Source organism: Solea senegalensis, linkage group LG2, assembly GCF_019176455.1.
Source record: "Solea senegalensis isolate Sse05_10M linkage group LG2, IFAPA_SoseM_1, whole genome shotgun sequence".
In the NCBI taxonomy this organism is placed as follows: domain Eukaryota; kingdom Metazoa; phylum Chordata; class Actinopteri; order Pleuronectiformes; family Soleidae; genus Solea; species Solea senegalensis.
Genome location: NC_058022.1, coordinates 17,088,862 through 17,107,421, shown reverse-complemented (window position 1 = coordinate 17,107,421; position 18,560 = coordinate 17,088,862). Strand labels below are relative to the sequence as shown.

Genomic DNA, 18,560 nt, shown 5'->3' with positions numbered 1-18,560 from the left:
TGCAGGAAGAGTACGCACATATTCCAGTTTGTTGGTTGCAGAGCTAAAGGGGCCATCTAGTAAATTGTTCTGGGATGACTGTCCGGTCAGTGCTCCGCCAGCCTCTCTGAACATAGCACATTTTTCAAGCAGACTGTCCCGCTTAGAGATAGAAAGACCCAAGGGGTTCCTGTGCATTAGGTGGATTGTGAAGGATTTGGAGAAAATACAGCGGTTGGAAGGACAGGGAGATGTTTGGGACAAAGTGGTGGATGAAAGAAAAAGAAAAGGTAAGTAACAACAATTACCCATCTCTCTATTAACCATAAGTCTATCAGTTGTGCTTATGAAACTGTTAACCCACAAGTTCTTGACCGGAGTGGTGAGATCGTGCGATCCGCCATCGTAGCGTTGGTCTGTGGATGGCAGAGGAACTGAGGGGTCCTTCAGTCTCTGCAGCCAGCTCTCCTCTGCTTTCAAAAGCATATCAGCTATAGGATCTGAAGCAGCTATGTCTGGTGACAGGGCACACAAGAAAGGGGCAAATCAGTTTACCAATCCCATGTAAAAGTTTCAATTCCAAGAGACTGGTTTAAGTGGACAATAACCAAAACTTATAAATATCACATTTGCAAGCCTTGATAATGAACTCTCTCATTAAAATCCCACAACATACTCTGCTGGGAAACACACAGGTACACTTTTCGGCTCTGCCTTCTTTTGCAGTGTCAACCCGTGTGGATGAGCCAACGCTGGAGCAAAATGTGGACACCACCGTAGATCAATCTATCTGTGTTTAAGAAGAGGGGGGAGCGACGGTCCACCCCATCACTGAGGTCTAACAGGACACCAGGGAGGGGAACGGCTTCATCCTGTCTTTTAATTTATGTGTGATTGACAACCCCCTAGACCCCCATCACTTGCCTTGTCTGTCTTTCGTCATGTGGTTGGTGAGGGAGCTGTGTGTGGCTCCATGTGAAAAAAAAGGGGTCTGTCAGCCTCTCAGGACTTGTCTTGCCTACATGCTAGATGGGACTATTGATTAAGCACCAAGTGTGGCAGTTAGAGTAAGTGGTTAGACTCACATATGATACTCCAGATAGTACTCAGTGACACATTTCATCACAATTTAAATGACTACATGATAGTCACCAGCAGCCTGGCACAACGGGTGGTGTTGTAATGGTCCTCTTAATGCTTGCCCCTGCTGTTTCCTTGTGTGTGTGGACACAAACCATCAGCCAATAACCGCTTCCACTTCAAAAACATTATAATTGACCTGAGCATATTCAAATGTTAATATTTATATTCTGGAGTGTTTTTTTTTTAGACAAAGAACATGTATGAGATGTCAAAGACTCAAAGGACCCCTGTGGTCTGGTGTGTCAAAAATGCATTGTGTGTGTCACTGATTGCTGAGATTAGAGCTGCACCACACGCATCATTTTTCAAGTTGCTTTAGAGTGGCTAATGTAGGTCAACTCGAACCAGTTTTCAGCAAAAGGTACACACACACACACACACAACTCTGAGTTTCAAGTCACGGATTCACGTTTTATTATGTATGACAATAGCGTGACACAATAAATGCATTCCCATTTCATTGTCCTTTCCTACTTCCATTACAGCACGTTTTTCACAACATATCTATATGTCTACCTGTGAAAATGGGAACCTCTTACGGAGACATTATGTCAACACACATCAACCACTAGAAATAATTGGTGAAAAGTATCTCATTTTAGACCCCCTCTGATGATTTTGTTTCCTTTGATTATTAAAATAAACAATGCATGCTCTTTGCTGATATGCTACCTTTTCGCCCACCGGCAAATTAATCACTCCAGTCCCTTATGATGACTGCAAATACCCACATGTAATAAGTGTGTACAGAAAAGTGAGGAGTTAATGTTTTCTTTCATTAAGAAATGTGTGTTATCTTGGAGATTAATTGCACAAATGGGATCACCTGAGACAGATTATGAGGAAGCCTAATGCACTGCGTGTATACACTCTGTGTGTGTGTGATCACAGTGATTATTAATGCATCTGAAAATGCTCAGCTCAAGTCAAAATCCATTTCTGTGTGTCTCTGCTACATTGCCTCTCACTTGCGAAAAGGTGTTTTTCTCATTTTGGCTGCAACACTTGCGTGTTCATATTTATATAAGTGTGTAAATCTGTTACCTGAGGGCTTGTCTTGGTTGCGGTTCAACAAAGTCGGGTTCGCTCCGTGTCGCAGGAGCTGACTAACGATGCTTGTCTGTAAGAGATGGAAGAAATGCTCACATCCATTTTTACTAGGGCCTAAAAAAGATTCAAACATTTTGAAGCACGACTTGAAAAAACCTATTATTTTGAGAGTGCTCGTCGAAATAGGATCATTCAGGATTGAATGTGGTTAAACACACATTTAATGCAACATTGAAGACGTACATTACATATGATGTACCGTGCGATGTAGGACAGACTGACACTGACCTAAAATGTAAACACTAAGGAGATGATGTATACAGTGTATGTCAGATAAGGCAGGTCTTTAAGTGTCAACCCTGACAAGGAGACCCTTAAATAATGAGCTCATCTCCTGTCGATGACAACACAGTGGAAGAACCCTGTCGTTACAAGCCACGTTTCAACAACAGAGTGACATGTGCTGTCTGTCACCTCTGACTTCCATTGTTCTGTCTCAGATTTTCCTCTATAGACATGGCGCTCACAAAGATTTCTGTATTCTTCTCCTTTCCCTCTCATTGCCACTTCATTTACATTTAGTCTTTTCTTGCACTGCCTCTTTCTGTAACCCACAGTGCCTCTGTGGATTAACAGCTGTATGGAATCTAATGAAGTGTAACACTCTAACTCAGAGATGGGCCACACTGACATTTATGAAGCAAGCAAAGTACTACAACAAGTTTTTAAAGAAATAACAAATCATCAAATTCCTGGTTATGCAACCAACCTCAGCAGCTCAATAAATACAAAGACATCACTTTGAAATGACTAATAATCATACCGTCAAAACATAAAATGTCTTCCATGGCTTTTAAGACTTGATTGAGTCATCTAATCTTGGACTTGGGGAAACATCAAACAGTATGGGAGTACCCAGCGTATCTTATGCAGCATTGATTTCAACTCAAATTCTGTGAGTCCCCAGCCTATTACTGATGTCAAACACTAGGCATTATAAACTCAACTTTTCAGCGATGTGACAGGGAAAAATGGTCTTTAAGTAGAATTGCTTCTTTGTTCTGTAGCAGAGTAATTGCACATCATCTGCAGTACAGAGGAGCTTGACTTGACACATTGGACAGACTGGCTGACCCATGCTGGCAGCTGTTCACTTATGAGTCTACAGAATCTCTACTGCCCACAAACACTGTCAGCTGCACTCACACCCTATAAATACTGACAGCACGTCAGTAACACCACAAGATCTGAACTCGTCGGTGAGTCAAAGTTTGTGAGACGATCGGGGGAAAGGTCATCTGTAGATGGGGATCAGTGGGGTCAAAACAACCTTATCAAACCAGTTAACGTTATTTAACCTGCCGTAGATCAAGATATTTCTTAATTTTTTTATTTCGTAAAATGTCTTTTCAGAATTGGGTTAGGGTTAAGATGCTTTTCAATATGTTACATTGCCACAGCATTCGTGTTTACCTTCCCCCTCAGACTGAATTAATCACCCTGTCATTTGGTTTGAAAATTCAACATGGGAGGATTTAAGAAAAAAAAAAATATTAAATATTACTTAAATATTCCTGGATCAAACAAGAGAAGTAAAGAGAAGCTTAATTTGTTACAGTAAGAGGTCTTTGGGGGTCTCTGGGTTTAATATATTCCAGTTTCAAGCATTTTCAGGCAAAAGACTCCTTCTGCCTCATATCGGCTACACTTTCTGATCAATGGGACCAGTGATTTATTTGGCGAGTGAAGGAGTTAAAGTATCTCGGGTTCACGAGTGAGAGGAACAACGGTGCGTAAGATTAACTGAAGATTCGGACCAGTGGGTCCAATTCTTGAAAGGTAAAGCTCTTGTTATTCTGGTCGATCTTTATTTTTACCCCCATCAATGGTCATGAGAAATGTGTCATGACTGAAAGAACAAGAACGTGGGTACAGGCGGCTGAAATGGGTTTTCTCAGGAGGGTGGCTGGGCTCTCCCTTAGAGATAGGGTGAGAAGTGATCAGTCTTCTGGGAGGGACTCGGAGAAGCGCCGCTGCTCCTTTGCGTGGAAAGGAGCCAGTTGAGGGGGTTTGGCATCTGCTACGGACGCCACTGGAGCGCATCACTTGGGAGGCATGTCCAACTGGGCAGACCAAGGACCAGGTGGAGAGATTATATAAACTCGCTGGCTCGGGAGTGCCTGGGTATCCCCCAGTCAGCGTTGGACAAAGTAGCCAGGGAAAGGGAAGTCTGCAGCTCTCTGATAGATCTGCAACCCCCATGACCCGATCTCGTATAAGCGGTTGATGATGGATGGACATATAAGCGCATTATATTCTGTGCAGACACGCCATCGTCAGATCAGACAGAGTAAGATGGTGCCAGGAAGTGAGTGTTCGGGCTCATGGAGTGGTTGGTATGCAAGAGGCAAAGCACTGGCACCAGTAAAGGGTCGATATCTGTGGTGATTTTGTACTCCAAGGGAAACCTTATTGATTCTCCAATCCTCTAGACTGACACTCTTAAGTCAGATGCACTTACATATTAAATACACGCACACACACACACACACACAGACTGTACACAGAGTAATTTTATATGCACAGTCTGAAGAGCAAGACGAGATGGGGAAAGTTATTAGAGAATGGCTGTCTGCTGTCTGACTTACTATCATCTAGTCAACAAACAACCGGATGATGGAATTGTGTAAGAGGAAAGAAAGCAAAAGAAGGCAACAGATCAGTATGAAACTAAGACAGTCTTTGGGTTAACATAAAGAAGGAACACATTAGTAGTGGGGGGAAAATCCTGACTTGTGAATAAATAAAGTGAGTTTAAATACCAAATGAATAAATTCCCCTTCTTAGCAGCCAAGCACACAGCCCAGGAATGCAATTAAATATCCAGTTGGGTCAGCAAGATCAAAATGTGATTGCTTCCCTTCTTTCATATTTGGATCACTCCCAAACCACCAGATCCCATCGCTCTGATAGCTCACCTCCGCTCCATCTGGAAATCAATCTCCTCTCCTCTAAGAGCGACATTAAATGCCTCATTTAAAATGCTGTATCAAACGTATATGGGATCCTCAGTGCATGGAGTTGTAGTGTTTCTGATCGATAGGCCCAAAATGAGTGTTTTATCAGAGTGTGCAGGGTAACTGGAGGCAAGTTGCTCTGAGGAACAATCCATCAATCATTTCCTCATTATTCAATGAATGACTGCAATCACATTGACTCAGTAAATCTAGATGACTTGGAAGGAGGTGACCCCTTCAGAACGCCAAATACATTCTGACGTTTCAGTGTGCAGCTGTGACTTACCTGTCCGTATTTGGCAGCCAGGTGGAGAGGTGTCCAAAAGCTTTTGTCAGCAGCTTGAGGGTCCGCTCCGCTCTTCAACAACACAGATGCCACCTCTCTGTAACCACTGGCACATGCTATGTGGAGCTGAGTAGGAAGGCAAGAGCAAACAATTGACAGAAGGGGAGTAAGACGTTAAAGATCAACTCCTAAACACACACAGATCCACGAGATCCTACTCACCAGCGTGACCCCGTCATCATTGGGATGGTTCAGGCTGATGCCTGCAGCTATAAGCTGTCTGACATCAGATAACATGGTGCTGGCTCTCTGTGTTTTCATGGCATGTATAGAGGACACATCCACACCTATCAAATACAAACACATTTGGTATACTAATACTATATAATATGCCTGTAGTTAGTTTTGTGACATTTCATATTTTACAGTCACACTATACAGTATGTACACTATTCTGTTGGCTTCGCTTAGGATACAGAAAAAAAATGACCTATACATTTAACACAATGTGTCTCTATTATTCATTGCAATCTTGACAAATAAGTGCAAAAAATTCACTGAGAGAGCTGACCTTCGTGCCCAACCTTTAACTTTTAGGAAAAGACTTATTAGTTTAATCAAAATATGGTCAGGATTTACAATGAACTATTCTGAATTGCATTCAAAAATGCCCCAGTTTATGTAAAAGATTTGGTTTGCATTGATCAGCATGGTGTTTTATGATGGTGGCTGGGCAGTGTCAGAAATGAATCAACAAAAGTCAGAGGACAGATGCATTGAGCACAAAAGGGATCCTGAATTTGATATCATTTGAATAGCAATCAGAAGGTTATCATGTACTCATGCAGGGCTCCGATCCTCCAACGCCACTGCAGCTTGTGCTCTAGGCCAACACAAACATACAGAGGTCTACAGGGACATCCCAGTCAAGATCAGTGTACTCGCATTACTCACATTCATACAGGGACTTCAGTTTGCTGTGATAGGATATTTCACACTTACTAATGGGACTTTTCTAAACAGACATCTTGTTTTAGCCCATCAATGTTTATCTTTGCAAACACACAAGAGCCTCCGGGGTTTGTAGGTGTTGAAAACTGCTCATATGAACATTAACAGAGGATAATACTTCTATTCTAAAAAAGTAAAAAGTAATTCTAAAAGTACCACTCCTCATGAAAATTCAAAATCCCATAAAACACAGACGACATAGCCAAAGCACCAAGAGGGAAATAATATTTATCTCTTTGCCTCCTTCATCACTGATATAGAGACACATGGACACCCAGTCTTCCCCACAACCACACATATTTGATGGGGATAGAGAGCATGCAACCAAGTTGCTATAGCAACAGAGGTTCAGCAAGCCTGTGTGAGTAACAGTGTGCTTCGTGGTGGCAAAGCCCAACACATGAAGGGTGGCATCAGGGGAGCTGAAGGTAGGCAGGGGGATAGATAGCACCACATGAGCTGGAAGAGTGAAGCAGAGAGAAGTGTCAAAAAAAATTCCGCGTACAGTATGAGTGTGTCTGTGTGAGTGGGTTGCTTCAAGCTTTAATGAGTTAGCTGTCTATAGACAGAGGCTTGCATTTGTCATGTGATCCTCCGCAGGCTCGTGTGTGGCCACTGACAGATGGATGAGGGAAGACCCTCCATCATTGTCTATATCTGTTTCTGTCTAGCTTTGTCAGCATGATTCCTGTTACCTTCTCTCTGCTTGTTTCTCTATATTTCTCTGGCAGATTTCTCACCTTTCCCTCTGTCATTCCTTCCTTGAGCCTCTACCACTTTTCTCTGTGTGCCTCCAACACTCTTGTGCCTTTATCTCCAGTTATTTTGCAGCTCCCATGATGACCTTTTCCTTGCTGTGTGGGAGACAAGTGGCCCATTTGCAATCCACCATCATTAGGTCTGTGGGTGTACTTCAACCTCACATATACTGTACTGTACACACCTCTCCTTCAACTGCAGGCACCACATTTCAAACGTTTGCATCTCCCCTACTTCTGCTGCCATGAAAGCAGTAGCTTATATAGCAGCAAGCAAAGATAGTCAGGCCCTTGTATTATCCAATTACAGATGTTTTCATCAGACCAAACTGAAGCCGACTCAAGCGACAACTGGATTTCTCCAGGATTCTACAGTGCTCTCCAAGACCTGTAGAAACAACTGTGGAGATCCCTTTAAATACACACAACATACAATACTAAACACAATTGTTGCCGAGCTTTACCATTCTCTTCCAGGTGTTTTCGTAGGATATAGCTGCTCTCGGTTCCCTCAGAGGCGTAGTCAAGAGGAATATTTCCGTTGACGTCCTGCAGCATAACATTCACGCCGGCCTTCCAGATGCAGGGGCAGACAAAAAGCGGAGAAGACACAAATTTAGCCGGGCCCATTCATCAGACTTGAATTGATGATAGAGTGTGCACAATTATCTTGGCTTTCCAGAGGCAAAACCATGGAGACAGTAAGAGACAATGCATTGAATAAAAGAAATCATTAAATAACTGCCTGGGGGGGCAGTGAAGAGTGAGGGCATTGGTTACAGTTACCTGGGATCACTGGGTAAGTGTGTGCGTGTGACAAGATTAATGTGTGTTTACTCAGCAAGGACCCTGCCAAAGGAGTCTTCTATTACAACATGAGATAACATGGACCTTCTCTTGGGCTCCTTTAAAGACTGTTACTCTGACTACAGCTCATTGGACACAAGATGGTTATGATTGATTGCTTCTCTTTGGGGGATCTCTCCTGCACTTATTGTCTGTTGTACACCTTAAATCGGAAGAGAATTGTGTACAAGCTATTCAAAATGTATTTCAGTTACAGACGTGGTCACTAAAAGTCACCTACATCCTTTGAAGTGACAGTAGTCAGCATCCAGTACTAAAATCACTTCTAGTTGTTTGACGAAACCGTAAAGGACATGCTAAAATAACGATCGTAGCTGGACCTGGTCTGATAGCAGGGACAGAAGACTCTAAGTGAGCACATCCTTATTGCATATTTACAGCTAATAGAATTCTAACGACCTAGTTGCAGTGCGGCAAAGAGATTTATGGCCCAGTCCTTAGGCAGACAGAGAGGGAAAGGGTATGGAAAGCAAAAATAAAAGAAAGAAAAGAATGAAACTGGGTTTAAGTGCCAGAAGGGAGTCAGCTGACAGAGCAACACGAAGGCAGTTAACCTTAGTGCTCTGAAAACCAATCAAGAAAACCACAAGGACACTGGGCCTCAAAACCTCAAAGCAACCTTGAACAGTTTAATTGATTTACACAGTAAATATCACAACAGGATTTTGCTCTTCAGTTCTGAATGTGCTTTGCAGACGTGTAACCATTTAAAATTCACTGAAATGCCAAGCAATTACGTATTGCCAGTTTATGTTATCAGCGAATCTCTGCTGGTGAGGTTTGCATTTTCATTGTGTGTCATCGAGAGCCATTTTCACTCACTTAGGAAGGCTAACAAAGAGAATTAATTAACTTAATCAGCTGCCGCATTTTGAATATTCACGTGGACACAAGAAACCTTATCGCAATGTGAAGCACAGCTTCTGGAGCAAAACAAGAGGTGATGAGTGAGCCAGAAGGAGAGCAATACAACATTATGCCCCCTCTGCCCATCCCCACCACCATCACTCAACCCTTCATTATCAACTATGTCAAATTTGGACTGCTCCATCATCTATAATTACTAGGGTTCCTCTGTTGGCATGTGAGCGTTTGTGTGTCTGCAATGTGCATGTGTAGTAATGATGTGTTCTAAACCAGACGATTCACCAGTAAATGTCAATAGGAGTTTGGCTGGAGGACATTATCTGCTGACTGGCAGATACATCTTATGTTCTCAGGGGTTGACTCTCACCACTGACGACCTTCATTGGCAGCTGGACAAAACCAGTTGGATACATTCTAAAATGAATTTGGACATTTTAAGAATATTAAAATGTGAACAGTCTCATTTTATATTGTACACCGAGATGTTATTTTGTGACCACAGATAGATGCTTTTATCTCCTGGTGGCAGCCATAAGAGTCTGAACTTGTCGATTATCATCAATTTTCCTCTAAATGGGAACATAATACAAAATTGTTATCATGTGCTATTGAAGAAGACCAGAAAATAATACTAAGATATTAACTCATCAGGAAAATGTTAACCAATATTTGACATCAGGGGACAAGTAGTTTTTGTTTATAGTCAATGGGTAAAAAATGATGGTAGAAAACTCTATGCTGGAATAATTTATCCACAGTTAATTTTTTTTGTAACGCATAGCTCCAATGCATATTATGCTGAAGTAAGGATAATGTGCAGGCTAATGATAAAGAGACAAATCATGCGTCTGCACTCTCATGAGAAACAGATAAAAATGACAGATAAAAATGAGTAGGCGCTAGCTGCCAGCCATGCAGCATAAAAAGGGTTAACAAGTTAACCTCTGACTTCAACGCGCTCTTAGTCACAGTATGATGGATGCACCGCTGGTGTCCCATAGATGGAAATCTGTAAACGCCACACTACACATGTTTCATAATGGCAATTGTTCCATGTAGTATATCGAATCAATAATAACTACAAGGTATGTGTTGACTGCAGTCTGTGCAGGAGCGGTTAATGCTGAGCTAGACACCATCGTGGCACAGTGGACATCTGCAAGCAGAGAAAGTGGGTCAAAATTTTGGAGCTTGAATCCCAATGACTTTTCAGTTTCAGATACTAGAAGATCCATTCCAAAGGATAAGGGGAGACTATGATCTTTTGTTTTAGTCATTGAAGTGCAGTGGTGTTAACCCTTCTGTGGCCATCCTATTGTCGGCGACAGGATTTGGCATGCGTACTTCTCATTACCGTTATCGTTACTTCTAGACTGCTTGTGCTATCTAGAAAATTCAAAAACTCTGGACTAGCGATCAGTCCAGGTTGTGACACTGCCTTTTGCCCTATGTCAGCTGAGATTGGTACAGCACCCCGCACGACCCTCATGTGGAGGATCAAGACAGATAGATGGATACTGGATACTTGTCATTACAATAGCCCTCAGGGCTTCCATGGAACGACCATCCAATCACAGACAAGATTCACCAGTGTGTCACATGTTTGTAAAATAAGCTTATTCCTGAACGGTTGAATAACTGCCAGATATCGAAAGGAAAAAGGAGCAGAAGCACTCACTCGTTGAGCGTTTTTTTGACAATACTACAGCCATAAAATCAATATAAATCCAGGCAGCCTCATTATCTTGATGGTCATAAGAGGGCTAATAGAGAGTAACATTTTTTACTACTGTAAACACTATGTCAAAGGTCAAGTCTGCAAGTTATCCTATCCTAATCACATTTCATTAAAAAAAATTAGGAAACCATAATTAAGCCCTTTTTCATTACCACAGTGTGGACTGTGGTTTGAATCAAGGACCCGCTAAGTTGCAGCACCCTGATACATGAGTCAAGCACAATTAAATACTGAAAATTCCAGTTCCCTTTCGGGCAGTAGACTCGACACAACACATCAGTATGGGGACTGCGTCTTTGTGAGACCAACTTGAAGAAACTTTTTCAACAAGCCTGTCAAGGCCAATGAGACTGCTGCAGGTTGGGGAAGACCTGCATTCCCCTGGGGCTATTAATTATCCTGGACAGTCTCATCTCCTCAATCTTACTGCACTTCACCTCGCATAACCTGCACAACCCTTGCTAGTGATTTGACTGTCCACCAGAGGTGAGCTCGCTCCCTACCCTTGGTATCACTATCAAGGCTTGTTTCTGTACTGCGCGTGTTTAGCTTGCTAACTAGCCACACCGTTTGCCATTTAGCTCAGTGAATGGGTATTCGTTTAGCTACGCTAGCAAACTTTCTAGCAATTTGCTAACTTGCAAAGTGGAATGGCTCCAGAAAAGAAGAAACACTCTCGTAATGGGTCTGGAAAGCCTAGCTCATCTAGTGCCAAGGAAGCTATCCTCATTCTGATGTGCTCCATGTTTCCCTCCCTCAGGCAACATTAATTATATGCATAACCTCCAGTTTTGTTTGATATTTACTGACTGTTTCCATTAACCTGAAAATCAAATATTTTTGTAGAATCATTCCTACAGACTATCCCGTCATGTTTTATTTGCTGTGTGACAATCTATGTAACTGTGTCTCTGTTCTTCTGGTTAATTCGACAAGAGTCTCAGTGATGAACATTAATCAGGGCTAGCCTGTAGCTATAGAATAGGTTTAGAAAAGACATTGGAAATCGGCTAGGAACGACAGTTTATAAATGGCATACTGGCTCTCCTGCTGTTTGGAGGCAGGAGATAAGAGAATTAACATTAATGCCAATCTAATGACAATGCGCCAAGACTTCATCATCAAGCCCTCTATTTTCCCCACAAGACAAGCTTGGTAACATTTCTGTCAGCAAAAAACCTCCCCGCTTCACTGTGCAGGAACTGGAAACAGGAAATCAAGGACAGAAGAAGCAGAGAATGAGGGGGAGGGGGAAATGGAGAAAGAGATGTTGGAGCAGGACATAACAGATTAGTATATATTAAGGGTGCAATTCCCTCTAGTGCCAATCAAAGATAAGGCTGCCACTCAAGCAAGACCAGTGTTCCGTTTCTTCTTAAAGTATAAACCCCGTTTCCGTACATTTAGAGTAAAGATCTTCCACTTACAGCGCTGATAAAGGAGCAGTTTGAGAACAGAACAGAGTGACCGGGCATTGGCAGAGTCTGCGGTGAAGATGGTTGCCAAAATGAATGAATCGAAGAAATGAAATATTGCATCTCTATGGGACTTAGGACTTGACTGAAGCTATTTTTACCCTGGCAGACAGGAAGCACCTTGGGCTCCCCTTTCAGCCACCATCTTCCCTGATGATTATACCAGGAAAAGAAATGCAAGTGCTTATCTTACCCTGAAGAAAAAAATGCACCATTTAGAAAAAATTCACGGTGCTGTCACAAGCAAGCACAAGGGCACATTTTAACTCAAGGTGATGTAGCTGAGATAAGCACTTTGAAACAATACAACAATACAAATATATATTTATTTATATATATATATATATATATATACATATATATAAACATGCATATATAAACGTTCTGGTGTCACTAGAGTAAGCTTGACATGTGATACTGAGTTAGATAGATTTTTTAAATGTGACCTGTGCAAATAAGACTTCATTTACCAGGAACTAGTTTTGTCTCAGTGGTTAATGATAGACATTAGGTAACTACTTCCTGGGAGCAGAATTAAATCTATTTCTTATGGTATTGCCCATCATGAACTCACCACATAAATTGCATTTAATATTTCGATATCACTCACTGCTCTACTAAGGCAATGTGCATGCATGCACTCATACAATCAATTAATCCAACAGTCACATAGTCAGTGCTAGCTGACAGATCCACTCTGCACACCCCTTTGCCTGGCAGCTCTTCAAACAAATCCATTCCTCTCCTGCTCCGCAGACAGGCAGCCACCAATCACTCAGGACCCAATCAACAAAACCAGAATGTAAAGGAATCTACCAAGCTCCACACTGCAGGCAACTCTCCCTGGGTCTAATCAACATCATCAGAATGGACCCAGCTTACTTAGTGATTGGGCTGGATGTGCAGGCCCCACCCCTGCAGCTGGCCCGGCTCTCATTAGGGATCTAGTCAATAAAACCACTGCTTTTTTCAAAATGAGCGCCGCTGAACAGGCTCTCTTTGATCATGTCATGCAGATATTCTGAATATTTCTGATTTTGTGTGATTCAGCAGGGTTTGTTAAAAGGAAGTAAAGTCAAATTTCAGACAGTTTATGATCCAAACCACCGCCCAAAAATCAGTCACTTGGGCAGAAGATAATCGGTGATTAATGTCAATAGAGTGATTCAGAGCTACTTCAACATATAACGCTTGTATGCCAAAGGATCAACAAGGAAACTACACAACTAACCATGTTCAAAAAGGACATTCATGTAGGACTGGGTACCGAACTTCGGTTCTTTCATGTACCGACCGAAATGCTTCGATAGTACCCGGTATTGAAAAAAGTATTGTTCAGGAACCGGTATCAGAGAGAAGGTATCGGTATAGGCACTGGTATCGAACATTTTTGATTGATACCCAGCCCTACATTCGTGCCCGTTGGTGGGTGTTTGTGTGTGTTGTGGTATTGTATAAAGCAGCCACCATTATACACTGCACATCGCTGTTGGCATGTGTTTCTCACCAGCAGTAGCAGTAGCACAACGTCCGCGTGGTCACATGCACACGCTACATGCAGGGCGGTCCACAGGTCTTCGTCCTGCAAGTTGACATTCAGGCCTCGCTCAATCAGCAACTCTGCCACAAACACGTTGTCATGTCGAGCACACTGCAAGGACAGAAGACTTTTTTGTCATCAGTTGGCAGAAATGTTAACTGCATGGTTAACATGAAATAGTTCACATAATTGGATTGGTGCATAACAACTTCTATGTAGTAGGGATGCATGATATTAGCGACCTGAGTATCAGCAGATATTGGCTTTAAAATGTATTATCGGAAATCTGCGAACACACCAAAGATCGGCCGATATGACTAATGACTATCACAGTAGGCTGAATAGACCCTTACCTCCCTGACTTATATGCTGGCGCCCTCTACGGCTATTTTTTTTTTTTTTTGTTATTTATTTTGCTCAATGAAGAAAATTCATACCTACATTTGATGTGACATAATTATGAAAAATATCATGTTAATTGCACTACAGAGAGGACTAAATGATGAAAAACGGACTCCCGATATATTTCATATCCGATATTACCAGAAGTCCAATACCATGCATCCCTACGACATAGAAAATGTAATGTATAGTGATAGGAGTTTTATGTGAACATGAATTGCTATGAGAATGCTTAATTCAGATAAAGGCAAAATAACGGATCACTGGTGAAGTAAGATGAATGACAAACATCTTCATTCGTGATCTTTCTCAGCTATTTGCAGTATTTCAGCCCACTCTGTACTAAAAAGCAGCACATGTGTATAAACCAGTACACATTAGGACTATTGTCATACAATTAGTGATCAACATGTGATCTGTCTTACCAAGTGTAGCAAGGATCCGTCAGAAGAAACGGGACTGTTGGGGTCTGCTCCCTCCTTCAGGAGACGCAACACTGCAATGAAACAAACACGCGTGTTGTTTGTTGTAACACAGACATGACACTCGGGGCATGTAAAACAGGCATCAACATACTTAGACACGACACACAAACACAGCATCCTATGACTGTCCTTGACATGTCATTGCACATCAGTGTTTTATCTGTGTGTGTGTGTGCTTCCAATGAACCACACAATCCACTGACACACTGTCAAAGACTCAGTGAAGGTATTCAACATGTACAAAAAAAACGACACTAAGCATTTCCAGAAAAATGTATTTTACACTTAGTAGCTGAAAACCTTTGCTGAAAGTCCTTGTCTGCAGAAGAAGCCGAAAGATAAGTGGAAGATAGGGTGAAGTGGAAACTGAACAGTTGGAGGCTAAAGAAATGTGAGTATTTAGGGGTGTGGTAATATAGCTGAAAGGGAAAATGACACCTAGAGGTTTACAGTATGTAAAGGTGTACAACAGCAGCATAACTGTTTGACTCACAGCAACCGATATCATTTCAACCATAAGAGAAACCTTTGTGCATCAGCTAGTATTTGATTTTATGCTGATAGATGTATCTGTGTATGAGTTTTCCTCCATCATAAGGCTAATGGTTGGGGAAATGGAGAGTTGGAAGTACTGTATGAGGCAAAATTACAAAAACAGTTATTGGAGACATATGTGGAGTTACCATAGCAACCAGCTCGGAACTGGTAGAAAGCGTAAAAGAGACTAAATCAGAGAGGACGTGGGGGATAACCTAAATAAGGTATAGCCTGACAGATTCAACGTGCATCACGAACAGTCACCAGGATGCCCTACAAACAATGTAAACAGATTCCTTTAGCAAAATGTGCACTGTTATTTTTTTTCGCATTGCATGCATTTGTTGAACTTGATGTACACGCTAAAGAAGCATGTTCTTTGGACATGATACAAGATTAAATGTACTTTTCTTCAGCTTCTCTTTAGATCTCTCTGTTCAATGATATTCCATGCATTTGATAAAATCCCTGAAATGCAGCCTCCATGCTATGCCACTTTGAGAGGAATTGCCAGTTTTCTCCATCTAGCAACACTCTCCATGTACAGCATCATTCCCTGGCTCCATTCCTTGACATTCCCGTATGAGATTGTGTTCAAATCCCTCACTGTTATAAATGCCTCTGTCTCTTTTGTCCTTATCACACAGTCATAGCCACAAGAGGGACCGTCTCACTTCGCTGCCCCATGTTTCTGAAATGAGCTTTGACATTTTTTACGAGTTGTAATCCTGATGGGGAAAAAAGGTACTGTACGCTTTCTCAATAATGTATAACTCTAAATGCAGATTATCTTATGATGAGTTGGGATGAAACGGGGATCGACCATCTACTCATTCAGAGACAATGTGATTTCATGAGATCCATGTGTTAAAAGTATCTACAGTGTATTTACAGAAAACGCACCGGGGTGTTATTGCGTTTGCACATTACACGAAATGCCACCCCCGGATCTTGAAATTACAGTGTTTACTCAATTACTGTGTAAACAGCCTCCACGACAAAGAAAAAAAATAATAATATAACATGAATAAGGTTCTCACGGTGCTTCCTCCTCAGAAAACCCAGCACACAGACTGTATAGGAAAATGCAATTTTTTTGTGAGCAGTAAAAGAGACTGAAAATAATAAATGAGATTGAATTAGTTAAAGGCGACATAGACCGGAAGATCCAATTAGCACTGCGTTTGTGTGTGTGTCTGCGTCATTACCTCGTTTATGAAACCCTAAAGTTTCAGAACAAACAGTTCAGCCACTGCTGAGAAAAGTTGTATTGTTTTCCTGGGCTCTGCGAAGTGGATTGGCACTTCCGTAATTTGATGTCGTCATCAGAAATCCTCACCACTCCTCTCACCACCGTAGCGCCTCCTGGTGCGGCACTAGTCTGGGCACATCCGGTTGCGTACATTCAACCGCAGAAGAAGAAGAACTACTCTTGTTGTTGCCGCTGAGATGCAGAGCATCAGATACACAAGGGGGAGCTGTGTATCTGAGAGCTGGCCTATCTATTACGTTACTTCCAGGTACCTGGCCAATCACAGGACAGTGGGAAAGCTCTCGTTGGCTGGCCAATCACAACACAGTCCACGTTCTGGGGGTGTGGTTTTGGTCTGAAAGCGCGGCTGACGAGAGCGTCAGTGAGGAGATATTTTGATCGGTTTGTTTGCAGCGATTAGGAGGTTTTTAATCATGGAAACAAGTTAATATATGCAAGTAGACCTCCATAACTAACATATATGTGTGATACAAGCATTCTATGTCACCTTTAACGTGGATTTGTGTGATTTTAAACACTGATTTCCCTCTTGGTTTTGCTATTTCAAACAGACATAAAACATCTACATTCAGCCTCTATGAAAACTCGTGTATGAGTGTCTCACATCATTTGCCCCTTCTCAAATTAATCTGCAGAGAAGATGATGCGATGAGTCATCAAAAAAAAACCTGAGGTTTAAAATCCGTTGCCGAGTCAAAAGTCGCAGTGTTCTGCCTGATGAGTCAATTAACTTCAAAGCGATCCCTGCTGTGTCAGACTGAAGGTTGTGTGTTTTTTAAATTAGATTCCAGTAAAATCATAACATCCCTCTCTACCACCTCTGCAGGCCTACTGTAAAGGCCCCATTCTGTCAAAAACATGACAGGTGCTCTACATGCCTTTAGTCCCAGTATGCTGTACTGCAGAAAAATATCAATGCATTCCAAAACATTTGCATACCCCCTACTTCTCCTTCTCTCGTCGCCTCCTTCTTTGGTGTGTGTGTGTGTGTGTTTCACCATCTAAACAGATACACTCATCATATATATACACCTAAAGTGGTAGTAAGAGTGCAACATGTTTTCTCCCACTGAAGAGATAAAGTGAGTGACTAATAAAAAAAAGACGGCAGCACTACTTCTACTCTGAGTGGTGCATTGATTTTCAACTTCAGCATAATGATTAAGAAAAACAAAAAACAAAAAACAAAAAAAACATGCATCTGGAGAGTAGGATATCCTTTGACAAGACCTGTAGCGACAATAGAGAATAAATGACAGCTCTCAATACTAAGGACAGACAAACAGAGCAGCAGTGCCATTTTGCTCTGTATTCAGAGGTATTTAGCGGTTCGAGACAACTGTACAAAATACTTTTCCCTGTTGCAGGTAATCAACTAAGAAGCTTTGCTGCAAGAACACAAAATGACTGTGTGTAAACAGTGTCTGATGCTAGACAGGCCACAGACACAATGCATATTGTATTTCAGCCACTGCGTGATTCAATTTAATCAACTGTGTCAGACAGAGTGCCCCCAAAAACACCACGAGGGACTGAAAGCTATTATTGTAACCTATGCCCTGCTTCACTTCCTCTGATTAGAATATGTGAGTCACTGTTCTATGCCTGCGGGACGGAGCAATGCACACCGATCGATAAGAGGAGGTAGGTATACACCTGTATTTGTACCACATGTACGACAATTACACTCTCATAACGCACTACAACCTCTGCATGCACGCAAACATTGGCACACGCACAACCCAGCACACACACAGCATACGTGCAGGGGAACCGTTGTGCAGAGACCTGGGCACAATCTACAGCAGAAATGCTTCTGGGTTGGTTTTGATAGTGGACATTGGTAGGTGACTTGTTTTATAATAATTCTGGCAAACACCACAAAGGACAGAATTTATTCTTCGGTGGGTATGAACGTCTTTCTCGGCCACTTGTCTGCAAACTTCAAAATGACTACCACGTTTGAGCAGGAGTAGACAAAAGCCATTATTTGTTTGATTATTTACACCTGCTTCTCCTTGTGACCTGTCAAAAATGGCTGCTGTGAAAGGGGCCGATGTCATTATTCTATTGAAAATAAAAAAAATATATCGTGGGGTTTTGTGGAAAGGACAAAACAGAACAGCTGCTGC

The 18,560-nt window shown here is 41.9% G+C and overlaps 1 protein-coding gene across 2 annotated transcripts in view; it reads right to left on the bottom strand.

Moving 5' to 3' along the window:
- myo16 (myosin XVI) overlaps positions 1-18,560 on the bottom strand; it is an 82,468-nt gene that overhangs the window by 45,856 nt on the left and 18,052 nt on the right. For both annotated transcript variants that reach the window (XM_044016253.1, XM_044016244.1), the window contains exons 3-10: positions 14,559-14,629; positions 13,699-13,842; positions 7,709-7,817; positions 5,698-5,822; positions 5,476-5,601; positions 2,167-2,242; positions 344-494; positions 19-169 (exon numbers count right to left, since the gene is read on the bottom strand). In XM_044016253.1, coding sequence (XP_043872188.1) covers positions 19-169; positions 344-494; positions 2,167-2,242; positions 5,476-5,601; positions 5,698-5,822; positions 7,709-7,817; positions 13,699-13,842; positions 14,559-14,629 — 953 coding nt within the window. The remainder of the gene's footprint in view (positions 1-18; positions 170-343; positions 495-2,166; positions 2,243-5,475; positions 5,602-5,697; positions 5,823-7,708; positions 7,818-13,698; positions 13,843-14,558; positions 14,630-18,560) is intronic.